This window comes from Anser cygnoides, chromosome 7, assembly GCF_040182565.1.
Source record: "Anser cygnoides isolate HZ-2024a breed goose chromosome 7, Taihu_goose_T2T_genome, whole genome shotgun sequence".
In the NCBI taxonomy this organism is placed as follows: Eukaryota; Metazoa; Chordata; class Aves; order Anseriformes; family Anatidae; genus Anser; species Anser cygnoides.
In genome coordinates this window covers 13767014-13782288 of record NC_089879.1, presented here as the reverse complement: position 1 = coordinate 13782288, position 15275 = coordinate 13767014, and the positions used below count along the sequence as shown (strand labels likewise).

Below are 15275 nucleotides of genomic sequence, written 5' to 3'. Positions count from 1 at the left end.
GGAAGGATCGCTTTGCAGTTAAGGTATGTCAGCAGCGGACCGAGGCTCGATTCCAGGTTCAGATGATTTGTGTAACCTTGGGCACGTCACCTTATCTTTGAGACCGGGCACTCGAGGCTGTTCGTTACACAGCCAGCTCTAACATGGCTCTGATTCTCTGCTCAGCTGCAAGCTTCCTGCACGTCCCTGGCCAAATCACATCCTCTCAGATGGACGAAAGCCACCGAAATAACTGGCTGTGGGCTCTGCTCCCCGTGCCGCGGGGCCCTCACAGAAAAGAGGTGCTGGGGGATCCCACCGGGTTTCAGTGAGAATAGGGGTGGTCAAGTTTTGGGGATGTTGATACGCTTGTTAGGGTGCCTCTGTAAAAAAGTGTGCAGCGTCTCTGACCGCTGCAAGCTGTAGGGTGGCCCTTCTGCTGTGAGGAACCGAGCGTGAGTTTTTGCTGAGGTCCCACACTGGGATACGCTACTGAAGGGCAAAGCGACATTTTGTCTGCTCCTGTCACTATCTGCTGTGAGACAAGCAGAAGGGGGGGCAAGATGCACAGTCTCCTCGTGTTTGTGTCCTGTCAAATCCACCGCCTCCACCCTGTCTACAAGGTATCTCTGCTGGCAGGGAGGCTTTTGTGGAAGGGAGCGGAGCTGCACGCCTTTGTGCTTGCAAATTGGGCTAAAGTCACCTTGCAGTTCCGGAGGGATTTCACTGTGTTATGTTCAGTGGTCAGTTTGGGATCATTTTGGGTGAGCCAAGCCCCACCAGTGTGCCTCCACGTTGCCCCCCTCAGCCACAAAGGTGGTGGCCACGTCGGAGGGGAGCTGAAGAGTAAGGAGAGAGAGAGAGGGAGTCCCCAGGGCTTAATCAGAAGCAGGTTCTCAGTTGCAAATAACCAATTTGCCTTGATTGTTGTGCTACGTGACACTTCTTATCTGAAGGGGAGCAGCAACTTTTGAAATTGGCCCTTGTTGCTGCCTTAAATAAAGAATTGGCGAGCCCAGTTTGTGCCGGGGTGCACAGGAGGCCCAGTACTAATAACACTTCTAACTCTAACCTCGGGGAGGGCTGATGTCTCCACTTTCATTTATTTATCTCCGCAGCAGAGATCGGTGTAAAACAAATTGTCTGAAATCCTCTGAGCAAATGGGAAAAGAAGAGAGGTAGATTCATTTTAAGGCCCAGTAGCTTTGTGTCTTCCCCTTTCAATAACACTGATAACCTAGGTGTAAAACATGTAATGCCTTAAGCAATCAATAGCGCGGTTTAAAGCTTATCACTTTAGAGAGAGAGGGAGCGAGCGATTCCCAGCATGTGGAATGCTAGGGCTCAACAATGGGGCTAGGAGGAGAGGTGTCAAGCCTTTGGCTTGATTGTGTGCTTTAGAAATCTGCATGATTGCCTGCAAAGAGTAAAAATAAATAAATAACTAAAAATGCTCCCACAATGATTTCAGCTTCCCCTGCCTCGGAAGCAATAATCACATTTGCACACATCATGGCATACAAGGCAAGCAGAGCTCCTCATTCATTTTGAATGTAGGTTTATTTGCTGAACCAGAACAGCTGAGACAGCTTAAAGTAATAAATATCAGCTGACACCCTCTGCTATTCAGCCCAGTAATCCCAGAAACAATACATCACTGCAAAACAACAAACATGCATCCTATCTTCTACCTAATCTGACCACAACCTGAATTCACAGTGATTAAAACTCTGCCTGCTGCCATTAGGGAGCTCGAGAAGGGGAAAGGCAGACCATTTTAGCACCAGTGCGGTGAGGGTCATAAAGCAGAGTTTATGATGGGATTTACCATGGCTGGGAGCCTGGCTGCATCAAGCATGTAACGAGGGCAAAAGAATGACATAGCAAAATGCGAGAGGAAAGGTGAACTCCAAACAGGCTTGAAATACGTAAGTAGGTCACCGAACTTTTAAAGCAGGAATCGATTTTAAACCTCTCTTCTAACATGAGTTAATTGGCAGGAAAAATTGCATTTAATTGTAAATATCTCCCTGCCTGACAGTGATAAAGAGAAAATAAATGTGTCCAGCTCTAAGTGTGATGTATCAGAGAGGTATGTGTGAGATACTCTGCTCATCTTCAGCCACACCGCAACTACCTCTGTGGCTTCTGGTGCACCTCTGTCAGGGTGCATGTCTTCTGCAGTATCCCCAAATGCTTTGGAGAACAGCGAATGCAGTGGAAGGCGGAAGAAACCAAAAGGTATGTTTGCAGTTTTTCTACCTAAGGTGTGAAGCTGGACAGGGGGTTGGTAAGGCAGAGAAATCCAGAGAAGCTGCTATAAACACAAAGAGCTGCTGTGGGGAAAGCACACGGGAAGGAGGAAACGATGCTTGAAAGAGTCAAGCCCACAAGGAGTCAACTGCTGTCATCCTTTGTCCCTACACATTCTGTCCCTGTATCTGCATGCTTAAAAGATGGCTCTGTGCAGAAAGTACAATCCCTACAGTAACATTTAGATCTTGATAGATGTCCTTGGGCTGCTTTGTTGAGACACAGAAGCGTTGGCAGGTATTCTGAGGATGGAGACGGATACAATATTAGTATTCCAGCCTCAAGTCAACCATGGGAAAACTTAGCCAGGGAAAGATTTCAGATCTTTCAGCTTCAGCTCTCTTAGCTCCTTAACAAGCAGCTAGTAAACTTTACCAAAGCAAAGAGAGAGAACTCCAGGGAAGAAGATAATGCTCCTTGCAGAGAAATGCTGCCTGGCACAACCCCGCCTTGCTGCAGTCACATCTGCTGTTGCACCAGGGGAGTTGTACTGTGCACCCTTTGGGAGAGAGCTGCTAGAGCCTCCCCCAGGAGAAATACGAAGTCCTGCTCAAGATTAGCCCACTGCTTGCTTATTCTCCGCATTATCAGCTCTGCGGCTATGGGAGTGAAGTAATCTGACTTCAAACACAGGGAACAAGTCCCTTCCACCCCAGAAAAAGCCTCCTGATTTCTGCTCCCCTGTAAGCCAGGGATCAGGCAAGGCCACAAACTTGTGACCCCTAATGTGACCTTAAGGACAGCAAAGCTTAATCCTTTCATGTAATCCTCTGTCTGCCATAATAAATTGGGTCAGGCGAGTGCAAAATTCTCCATCTCTAGCATTTTTGGTGTATGTTATTTTAACTGTCACTTTCTTCTCTCTCTGCACAGCTAGGACTGTGCCTTCATTATCTGTCATTTCTTTGTACCTCCAGTCATCGCACAGGCAGGCTTTTACAGGCTCCCACAAGTACATCAACCATTGTTTTTTTTGCCTGGGTGCAAGCTTTTCTTTTGTCCTCTGAGACCTTGTATCCCTGATGCAGCTTTGTAGACTCTCTTTTTACCCTGCTTAAAAATCACAAGACTTTGCCCTGTAATCTGGAAATATCGCTGCTTTTCCTCATCATCAACTGGCTCTGCCTGCCCCAGGAGAGCTCCAGTCGTCAAAATTGGTTTTAAATCACATTTACAAGTAGCCCCAGAACCTTGTTAAGATGTGGAGGAACTCTGGGTAGCCTGCTGTGGCAAAGACGTCTTTAAGACAAAACCTAGCTCAGAGGATACAACACAGATGATTGTTGGGAGCCCTGTGCTCAATCTTGCCCCTGTGAAAGTGCTGAATGGCAGCACCAGCACAACACAGGGCTCGGGCTCCCTTCTCATCTAGGTTGAAAGAGCCAGGGAGGAGAAAGCGGCTCAGCCTTTCCCACAGTCCTTTGGGCCAGAGCAGCTCTGGCATAAATTAGAGAAGTTTAGTGGCTACTCTCATTTCCACTGGCTTTTAATGGTCTCCAGGGGACCATTATGCTTGGGAGACTCTGGACACAATATGCCGCAGCATCGTTCTGGAGGATGATTCCTCAGGGCACGCTGAGCTCCTGCTGCCTTGATCGGAGACTTGCTTCAAACAAGAAACGAGCTGCAGAGCACGGAGCGCTCCAAAGGCTTGACTCATGTTTAATACACGCCCTGGCCCCTAAGTAGCACCTCCAGCAAGAGGGCAGGCAGCAAAGCAGAGGAGTCCTTTCTGCTTTCACCCCACCCTGGCTGGCTGGGGTGGAACGGGCAGAGCTTTTGCACGCCAAGGACTACAACTGGAGATCTGGTCGGAGAGCGCAACCCCAAGAGAGCCTACGTGGCAGCGGGGAGCTGCTGTGAGGCAAGAGCTCTCTTGCATCTCTCTGCTAGCATCAGCGATCGCCTCCCTCGTTTGTTGTACCACGTGCAAGGGTCTCAGGGTAAGTGGGAAGGGGATGCTGCTCCAGAGGCACGGTCCAAGGGGCTGTGGCAGGGAGAAAAGGCTTTCCTGCTCTCCTAACTAGGTCTGAAGGTCAAAATCAGACCCAAGCAGACGGCTTGCTTGAAATAGCCCTTAAGCACGAGGGATGCTGCTCCTCTCTCAATGGCACTACGTAGTCTGATTAAGAAGACAAGTGCTGCCCATGGTTTCAGTTAGGAGGTAATGAAGTCTTCAGCTGGCATAGTGGGGGACGCCAGCTGGCTTCTGCAGGGGAAAACTCCACACAGAATTTCCAGTTAACCCAGTCACCTCTCTTCTGAGCCTGCCCAGGACGTTGCTGGGCCCCTTTCCTCTAGTCCCCAACGGTGTGTTTTAAAAGAGAAGATGACAATATGGATTCCCTCCTTAATTAACAGTTTTATTAAATAACCTATTTCAAACAATAGTTAAATTCTCTAAATTTATATCATTCTATTAACCATAATCTAATCTCATTAACCTTGAAATCCCCAGTCTTAACTACCCAATTCTATACACCATGGTGCTAGCAGCTAAACTAATTAAATGACCTTCAAACTATTTCTCCTTCATCTGTTGGCGTTATTTATCTTTCCTCATTGCTCTTCCTTCAAGCTATCACAAAAATCTTCCCCTATGAACTCCGTTCATGCATGTGCTCAGTACCAGATATGCCACCACTCTTACTGGCAAAATCCTTCAGTGATGTCTCGGATTCTGCTCTAGCTCATGTATTCCATCAGCAGCGATGGTTAGCGTGCTCGCTGCTCGGCTTTCATTCTGAATACCTGATGCTTCCCCATCTTCATTTACTTTTCTGTCACTCGTTGTCATTTCCCAAAGAAGTCCTTAAAGCAGTGACCTGAGATTTAACTACACATAGAGAGCTCCCTTTCTGAGCCACTGGTATCGTGTGCCATGATCCTCAAAACTATCTTTCTTAATCTCACTCTTTAAACATTTTTTTTCTTTGATTGCCCTAAATTTTGAGTATGTTAACCTCTCCTGAGAGGTCAAGGGATGAAGATGTTGTTTCTTCCTGGGCTGATCCAGTTGCACCTAAAATCCTTTAGTTTAAAAGCCATCCCACAGAACATTTTGTTCAATGAATCTGCAAGCAAAGGGAGAGCTTGGCATCCTTGCTGCCTGATTTGACAGGGCTGGAGTTAAAGCAGAAGATATATGTAAGGGCTTTTTTTCTATAAGCTGCAGAGAGTTTGTAACTTACCTGACCTTTCTGCAACAATCATTTATGGAATAAGCTGCAGTATTTAGGGCAGGGAGACTGGGGACAACAAAACAGGATGTTATCTGGCCTGCATCTAAATTAATTTGTCTAGATAAGCATGATAAACAAAGTATATATGGCTGCAAATACTTTTATTTAGCTCTTGTCTTCTGTTTTCTGGAAGCAAGAACAGAAATGAATATAATTTTTCTTGTTGAGGATATTGGGCTGTGTATTTTACTCAACTGAACGTGTAGAGATACACTGTACTTCAAGGACAGGGCACAGAAAGAAGGACCTAACAACAAATAAGCGGGCAGGGCACTTCAGAGAGCCCGCAGATCAGTTTGGGAAGGAGGCTTTTGTCAAAGCCCATCAACAGGAAATGCTGTTATCTATCATTTAGTTCCTCCGTATCCCTGAATTTCACCCACCATCCTACTACCTCTTCACAGCTGGGGAGCTAGCTCGGGCTCACATAAAGTAGGGGAGGGTCTGGAGGAAGGAAGGAGGTAACCTGCACTTGTCTGCAAGCCTTTGAACTGCAGCCTCACTTTCTTGATCCTGATCACATTTCTTTGGACTTGAACATACGCTGCCACTGAGGAATGTATTTCCCTCGAAGACCACCGCTTCAAAATAAAGATTACAGAGCTGGAGCTTTTCACAGGGTTGGTTACAACAATTTGTATCTTAGCTAACTAAATAGAGGCTCTTTGAAGGACACCATCTGCTGCGTTTAGGTCTAAATGTTAGGTTAAGAATTTCAAAGCAGAACTGCTGCAGTGGGTCAGGCCAGGGGTCCCTGCAGGCCAGCATGGCCTTTTGGGATGCCAAGGGAAAGGACATGTAGGAACAGGGTCTCCCTTGCTCGGTTCTTCCCTCCCGGTCCATGGCCCAAGCTGTTTCTCATTAAAAAGCTATCTCCAGATCTTGGTGAACAGCAGTTATCTGAAGATGATTCTCAGATAACTTCTTCTTTAGAAATCGCTTAGTATTTTTCTGAACCAACCGATACCTTTGGTCTCCTCAACATTCTGTGCCGATGAGATCCACAATTCAATTGTGCAGCGAGCAAAGAGGCAGTTTTTATTCCTTTTAAAAGGCTGTCTGATTATTTCATTAAGAACGCCCTTTCTCTAGCAATGTGAAAAATAGTGTACGGTCTATCTGCCATTTTAAAGCCTTATTTTACAAATTCTGAAGACATTCCCACTCTGTCCTCTCCCTTCCAAGCTGCAAGTCCTAATCCTTTTATTCTCCCTGTTTACAGATGCCACTCTGTACTGCTGATCATTCTCAAAAGAAGATCCTCAAATCTCTCATACTTCTGAGCAGGTATGTGGACAATTTTTCCTGATGAGGGCAGTTAAGCATTGGATGAGGATACGTAGACAGACTGGGGAATCTCCCTGCTTATTTATGACCTGGTTGGACAAGGTCTTCAGCAACCTCTGCTACACTTGTAGTTATCCCTGCTGTAAGGAGGAGGTTGGTTTGAAGACGTCCTGAAGACCCTTTAACCTAACTTCTTCTTTGACTGATTTTACTACTACAAAAGTCTTTATAGATGGGAACAGAGGCAGAAAGGAATGTGACGTTCAAGGCTGGGAGCCACTATGCTTTTATTCTGCTACATAAGAGATGTTTTCTGGAAAGTTTCTTATTTGGTTTCTGGTAATTCCCTAGCATTTGATTTTCCTTTTTGGCCTTTGATGAGCACTAAGCTGCTGTTCCCAATGATCTGCTCTCTCAGTAATGGCAGCTAATTTTGAGTCCATCACTGTAAGTGTATAGTTAGGGTTGTTGTTCCTCTTGTGCATCATTTTGCACTTGTCAACACTGAATTTCATCTGCCATTTTACTGCCCACTCAGTGTTGTGGGCTTCTTCTGTGACTTTTCATACTCAGCTTGAGATCTGACTATCCTGAATATCTCTGTAGCATCTGCAGATAGGGTTTTACTGAATTTGCAATGAAGATAAATATCTTCATGATTCTGTTTCTTTAACTATCACTGAAGGGAGTAATCCTGCCTGCTCGGATTGGGAGCACTGCAAATATTTCATTAATTCAGGAAAGCCTAAGAGTGAAATAAACAAACCTAGGTCCCATTTACATTACAAAGAGCTACTATACTGCAGAAACTGGCTACGGCACAGCAGCACAAGTCTCAGCTATTACAGTGTGGCACAGGAACACAGCTCAGTGCCCCCCCCCAGTGCAGGTTTTTGCTGCCCCACACGCTGCCATTAGATAGAAGTAGTCTTTGCCCCATGTGCAGCTCTTGTGTTTCTCTGGACCAGAAAAATTGATCGCTTTCTCCCTGGCGCCTGGGCTGAGCAAAACGCCAAATGACATTAGTAGTGAAGGTAAATCAGATTTCTAAAGTGCACACTTGTAACAGTCAAAGGGGTTAATAGTAAAAGGCGATTTGTTTTGTGAAAATGATTAACCTGACAGCAGTCTCTTTAAAATAAAACAATGTCTTCATTTGGCCCGGCCAAGGGGTCCCGGGTGGGGAGGTGCTGGCTCCCCTTTCCTAGGGATGGAGAGACCCCAAGGGCCCGTAGCTCCCCCTCCCCTTCGCACAGGCGATGAGATATGCGCCCCCCGTGCTGTGCGCAGCGCGGGTTTGGCTGCGCTGACCCTCTTTCGCGACGCAGCCGGTCCAGCCCCACCCTGCAGATCAACAGACAAGGAGCTCTCTCTCTCACAGATGGCCTGCTGGCACAGCAAGCCTTCTCCAGAGCCTCACCTGTACTCCCTCTCCAGAAAGAGCCGAACAAGACTGGATCTGCCAGACTCTGTCACGGATTGTGTGTAGGTTCAGTCCCTCGGCAATCTCTGAAGCAGGGGCAGCCGTCAGCAAATCCTGCTTGTTAGCGAATATGAGCACGGGGACTCCACTAAGCTTTTCTTCATCCAAAAGCTCAGCCAGCTCCTATATCATTTACAAGGGAGTAGGGTGGGGGGAAGACAGAGAGAGGGAAGGGAAGAAAACCTTCAACCACCAGTGGCTGTCTCTAATTAGGAATATATTTAGGGCAAACGCTGGAAGAGTGTGTTCCAGTGAAACTTAGATCTTATTATAAGAGAGCAAAAATGTATACAATCATCTGTGCCCAAGGTTCAAAAGCTATTTCTTCCAATTACAGGTTACAAAAATCTTCATCTTAGTCTGAAATTAGCAGTTGCCTTAAAGGCTACAACTCTGTGTTTTACCAGTCTCTGCTCCTCAGAGACCAAAACTGATGAAACAGCAAAAAACATGTAAATTGGCAGTATGAAGAGTTTGTTTTAAGTTACTGCCTGACTGGCATTTGTACCTGAGCAGCCGCTGACACAAGCCCTGATATCTTCGCTAATAATGAGTTTCGGGATTTTGTTCCAAGTACTATAAGCAGCAATTTGAGTGGCAGAGGGCTTTTTCTTTTTCTTTTTTTTTTTCCCTCCCAGAAATGGAAATCCCACAAGAAAGTGGCAATGCTTTTGAAAGCATTGGCTAGCTGAAGACAAGCTAGATCAGCTTTATTCGCTGGATTTTGGCTCCATATGTGCAGCACACATTGGGTGGTATCCTGAGAAATGGGCTTGTTCATTTAAAAGTGGGTGACTTAAAGAGAGTCTTCTAACAGCTCAAATCTGAATCTGCAGTAGATCAACGATGGCTGAAATACTTCATGTCTAGGGTTGTGCAATGGCCTCATGTGAAACGAGCACAGTCTCAAGTCACTTCCCCATGTGAACATATGGCAAGCCCAGCAGAACTTGAACCTGCAGGGACTGCTGGCGTTGCAGACAGATGAGCAGATGAGATTTCTGTGGGCTCCTTATTTAGCTGGAAGGGTCTCACTTTCAGATACTGTCCTCACATCTTTCATCCCCCTGACTAGGAACTTCTGAATTAAATGAGTGCAGCCAGGGAGATGCTAAACTGCAGCGGTAATCTGACTCCATCCCCCCAAAAGCAATGTTTGGTTTGGAAAACAGGACAAGAGAATGGAGTTATAAACAGAGTTGGCTGGGAATTTTTCAACAAAATAGGTCTTTCATCTGACACGTCTGATTTATTGAAACCAAATTGTTTGTGGAAATGTGAGGGGTCCAGGCTGAATCCGCCTGACTCAGGCAAGTGCTCTAAGCTTCTGCTTCCTCTCTTTTGCCTAATGAATATTTAATTGCTGATATAAAATGAAACAGCACCAACAGGAGAGTCTCCCCACCCCTAGAGTAACCAACAGTCCTGCTGTTAGGGTGTGCCCTTGAGAATTGAGAGACAAAAGATCAAGTGCCTCCTTCAAATCGGGCAGAACAGAGGGCTTTAACCTAAATCTCTCACTTCTGACTTTCCCATTTCATGGGGGTGAATCTGTTGCAAGCTATTTCGGGACGCTGTCACTTTCTGAATTTTACAAAAGTCCTATTTTTGTTCCATCCTAAAACACAAAATGTTACAAAACATCAAAACTTTGCAAAACGGAAATCGTATTTTCAAGCCAGTCCTAGTTACAAAGTTCCTGGTTTTTTTTTTTTTCAATTACGTCCAAAAGACAATCAAGTCAATATGATTTCCATTTCAACTTTGTAAATAAGAAAATAAGATTCCTCAGGGTCTTGGTTTGGCAAGGTTTAAAGGACTTAGAGAAGTTTTTGCTTTCAGTATTGGGCTCAGTTTGCTATTATTGTATAATTTTAATGAAAACCGTTCTATTTAAACAGAATTAGGCTACCTATATTCCTTGTTTCCCATCTACCAAAATAATCTGCATTGATGTTGAAAGGCAAGTCTCTCTTGAAATGCAAATTTCCCTCATAAACAACAAAATCATCCTCCTAACTTTTGTGAGCAAGGGGCACTCAGAAGCGCTCAGTTACTTCAAAGGAAGCTGGGCATAAGAAACTCACCTGACCCGTTTCTTCAAACCTCTTCCTATCTGCACTGTCAATGACATAGATCTGAAAAAGAAATGAGGGGAAAAAGTTACTTTTCCCAGATGGCATTCTTCCACACTAGCGTGTGCTTAAATGAGTTGAGCCTAATAATTATGCTTCGGGGCATAAAGATGCTTGGTATTATTTATACAGCAAATGTTGACAAAACTTTGGGACATTCGGAGAGGCGAGGAACCACCTTTTTAAAAGCCAGAGGGAGTGGAGAGCCATGTGGTTGGGATCAGAAAGGAGCTGGCGGCAGTACTGGGAATGCTCTTACTGCCTCCGTGGTATCTATTACCTGAAGAGAACAGGAGACCGCCTGGCATCTTTAGTAACGACCAGCTTACAGGCCGAAGCTGAGCACAGGATGGCAAAACGTGGGGAGCCAGACGTGGCCATTCACCCCAGTAAACGTGAAGTCCAAGCACTGCACTGCTGTGAACAGGCCATGCTGCCCTCTAGCAGGACACATCGCCTCCTCGTAAGCCACCAAGGCACATGACGGCACTCAGGGGACAGGGGAAGCACGAATATATTGGGGACAGTGAGTTTCTCTCCTACTGCAACCTCCTGGGACAGGTGGGCAGGGATGATGGCTGGATCCTGCTTGCAAGACTCTGTCTTCAGCTGCCAGCTTGTTTACCAGGACGGTGGAGGAGACGGGGAGCAGCTGGCTCACCAAGCGTGGCCACAGAGCCCTGCCACCCCCTCGGAGCTGGGCACCACATCCCGCAGCCCACGAGGAGGTCCCAGCCAGACATCTGTCCCCTGGTAGCAGAAGGGTGGTTCTCCAGCCTGCGGGCTCCCTGCCTTGGCAGGGGGTCTCCACCGCCTCCGAGCAGCATTCCATGTGCTGATTTCCTTCTGTAAATGCAAAGGAGCTTTCCAACAGAGGCAGCTCTCAGTCTGCACAGGCTAAAAGGCTCCTTGAAGGCCCTCCTAGGTAAGTAATTAGTAAGTCCAGCCACCCTCCCTCCCTGCAGCAATACCATTGCAGTTCAGCATGGTCACATACCAAGCCACATTTAAAGAAACTGGGGAACCTCAATGCTCAGGCAAGAATCTCCTGGCACCCCTTTTTCATTACTTGTGAAGGGTTTTGAAGGTGAAGGATGCTGGGGCAGCAGACAGGGCCAGGACTGGTGACAAACACAAAGCCTTTTGCTTCCAGTCCCTGCCATTCTCCATCAGCGCTGACTGAAGACGTTAGCATGTCATATGCATGCTCTGGTGGCTTACAGGGAGCAAGTGTCAGCCTGGTTTTGAGGGAATAGATGAGCACAGCACCCCGCCATCAAGATAAATGGCATCCTCCCAGGCAGTCTCAGCGTCAAGACTCCTGACTTCCAGGATATTTTTGACCAAATAGTTGGGGGAGGGAAGATCTCTAGCAGCAATGTCTACTAAACTGTAGGCACCCCCTTAACGAGCAGTGCTGGGGTTGTTTAAAAAAGGACCAAACGCACATCAGGAGAATCTGCACGCCAGGCTTGAGAAGGAGGAAAACCAGCAACCTCGCAGTCCTCTGCTGATCGCTTGGGGTCTGTCGTCCTCCCAAGGGCAGGCTGATGCGTGCTGACAGAGGCTGGGGGATACGCGGTGGGGCTGGACGCAGCTGCACAAGGACGTGGCAGCAGCGCACGTGCCCAGTGCCACGTGAGGGGGAAAGGCCCACGGGCATGCGTGGCAGCCTCTCCCCGCAGTGTGATCCCAAGTACGCGCAGCAATACTGCACCAGCTGCTCCCATCCTCCCTGCCCCTCCCAAGCACCCACCCCTGCGCATCCCATTCGGGGTAGGAAGCACAAACCGAAAGAAAGGAAGAAGCTGCAGGCTGGCGGTTGTGAAAACTGACTGTCATCTTCCCTCCTCCAGGACGTCTCAGGGGAAGCTTAGCAACACACGGATGTAATGCTCATGTGAGTATTTTCACTGTGCTGCTTCTCGTCTGAGAGGTGGCACCTCCCCTATTACGGTGCTCCTCTAACTGGCACGGAAGAGCCCCGAGTCCCAGCCAGCCAGGCTTTCTCTCCGCTCCTTGCGAGGGAGCTATCTTGCAAGATAAGAATTGGAGACAACGGCGCTCAGGGCAAAAGCCACAGAAGCACAGCACAGAGAAGGCGAAGTATGTGCGGAGTGCCTACTTCCAAACCAGAAAGCACTGTGCCAAATAGCTGCAGGTGCCTGTCTGAATATGCAATCAGCCAGATATCCACACCTTATTTGCCTGGGTTAAGCTTCCAAATATCACAGGTGTGTGATGCAAGACCGAGCTCTCATTCAAAGGCACCTGCATGGATTTGAATTTGCAATCGCTTCCTGCTTTTTAATACCCTTTAGAGGGTCCTTTCTGCTTTGTGCAATATAGCTTAGGAGAAGACAGAAGCAGGGGGTCCTGGGAACTGTGGCGTATCTTATTTCTATCTTCCTTCTACAGCCAGGCCCACACAAGATCTTGTTTCTGGCTGTAGTGTTTTGCAGCATGGTTCACCAGTTTGAACAGCCCTTGAGTACATTGTGCTGGAGCTTGAGAAAGAAATTCCTGTAAAGTTGGATGCCTCCTTTGAGCAACAGGCCAAAACAAAACCTGGAGTAAGTGGGCTGGGGAGAAATTGCAAGCAGCGGGGCTGGATGAGGAAATAGTATGAGGGATAAGTTAGCTCATTTTACAGAGGCGTGATGTGCACCAGGTTTGTGAGAGGGGATAAATTACCGGTTGTAAGGGGTGCGAGGGCTGGCAGGAGAGCTCAATCCCATCCTTTTAGCTACTATCCCAGTTTTGATGTGTTTGGACATGGCAAAGCACTGCACTAACACACAGATAGCTCCCAGTCTGGGACTGGCTGCCAGCTGGCCATCAGGGAACGCAGGCAGGAGAGCTCAGGTCCACATGCACACCTCTCATTCCCCCTCTGAATTCACTCTGCTGCTTCCCCCAAACTGACTCTGCTTCTACCTATTTTCTTACTCGTATGAAAAGAAAGCTTTTCTCTGTGCATTGCTTTAGCTGGGAAGGGAGGAGGATAGGGAACACAACTGCTTTCATTTCCTTCAGCCTTAAAATTCATCTTTATTTCTCCCGTGCAGCGCACCCTGGGAAGGGGGGAAGCCCACAGACCAGCACAGTTCATCGTTTTTGCCAGCAGACTCCCGGATAGCGTTTTGCAGTTGCGCAGTCTCTGCAGCCTGAGCAATGCTGTAGCAGAGACAAAGATCCCCTAGCTGCTGCTCTGCGGTGTTGACTTTGATTTGCAAACCTACAGCCTCCCCACCGCACGCAGCTGCAGAGCCTGGACTCAGCGGGCCCGATCACCTCACAGCCGTGCCGTGCTCCCCTTCCTGACGGCCACAGAGGGGTACGTGACGTTTGTCCTGCTGGTTTTTCAAACACGGATCTTCCCCCTAGGAAGATCGCACCATTGCTCTTTGCCAAAAGCCACTGCCCAGGTTTATGCCACGGTGGTTGACCTCAAACATCAGATCAGAAATTAACACTGAAAAAGGGGAATCTGCAGAGAGACTGCTGGGGACTTTTCAGTCGCATTTAAATAACAGCTTTGTTTGGACAATGTTTTCTAAGCCTGCAGGTACTGCCCGGCCCTTCCAGATACGAGCCTTGGAGCAAAGGGTCCTGTTCCTAGCAGCACTGATCCTTCTGTGGAAGTGCACTGAAGCTCACAGCACGTTGGTGAGTATGTGTATGACAGAAGGGAGGAAGGGCGTCTTTCAGAGCGAGCTTCCTGCTTTCCCATGGGAGCCTGCAGGCCTTGCTCAGAGCGGCCTTTTCTCTGCTCCCACTGGCAACGCTGCTCGGCAGGAGGGTGGGCCTGGAGCCCCCAGCCTGCCATGCGTGGCTGAGTTTTAGAGGTGCTCTTTGAAACTAGCCAGAACTCGCTCGGAGGGTCCCAGGGTAACGTGCTCTGGCACGGTCCTGCGGCGTAATTACAATTGTAGTAAACTGTAGCAAATTGGAAGGTAATTGCAGCTAAGACATCAAAAACATTGAAGGACAGTCTCACGATTAAAGGACCAAAGGAAAAGACAAGGGGTCTCTCTGTGCCCCTCAGCCAGAAGCCTTCCTATCTGATGCCAGACGTGACACTGAATTCTTCCGTGCCTCAGTTTCTCCGGCTATGAAACAAAGGCACCACACTGACCTGCCGCTGTACATGAGGCTCAGGTCACTAATACCCATGACAAGCCTTCGGAGCCTCCAGTGAAAGGAGCTACAGATGGGCAAACGAAAAGTTATTAATGTTCTTTCATCTGAAAGAGCCTGAGATGAGAGGAAAGGAACTGGCTAGCTCCAACCAGCCCCATCCTGTGAAAGTAAAAACATACAACTGCATGATTTCTCCAAACATCACTGTATTTTTCTTACTGCACCCAACCAATCTTGCCATTTTCCTCAGAATAACTCCTGTTACAATGGCAATGGTGTTGCTGAGGACTGGGACATTACATTGCTTGTTCCTGAATTTCTGGCCGAGATCTTGGAAAGCCATTGCATGAACACAGCATTCAGCTGCAGCCAATACTCACAAGGATATCAGTGTTTTCAAAATAGTTCCTCCAGTACGGCCTGATCTTCCTCTGTCCGCCTATGTCCCATACGTTCAGCTTGAAGCCCTGGGACTGTACGCTTTTGATGTTAAAGCCCTGGAAAGAGCAGAAACAAAGCCACATAGAGCATAAACCTGAATGGCTGGATCACGTTCACAGGCAGAACATTAACGCCTTACACATCCCGTGCCTGCAACGTGCCGCGAGGTGGGCCAGGCAGCCACAAAGATGGATCGGCTGCAGGAGAGGCACCGGCGAAAGCAAACACAGACGCCGAGCCATCAGTCCGCCT

The 15275-nt window shown here is 47.7% G+C and overlaps 1 protein-coding gene and 1 long non-coding RNA gene across 2 annotated transcripts in view; one reads left to right on the top strand and one right to left on the bottom strand.

Moving 5' to 3' along the window:
- ARL3 (ADP ribosylation factor like GTPase 3) overlaps positions 1-15275 on the bottom strand; it is a 28063-nt gene that overhangs the window by 4309 nt on the left and 8479 nt on the right. The window contains exons 3-5 of the mRNA XM_067000304.1: positions 14963-15079; positions 10392-10442; positions 8242-8427 (exon numbers count right to left, since the gene is read on the bottom strand). Coding sequence (XP_066856405.1) covers positions 8242-8427; positions 10392-10442; positions 14963-15079 — 354 coding nt within the window. The remainder of the gene's footprint in view (positions 1-8241; positions 8428-10391; positions 10443-14962; positions 15080-15275) is intronic.
- On the top strand, positions 1732-14969 carry LOC136791220 (uncharacterized). Its single transcript, XR_010832712.1, has 3 exons — positions 1732-2220; positions 6757-6821; positions 13508-14969. It is a non-coding gene; the product is annotated as an uncharacterized lncRNA (long non-coding RNA).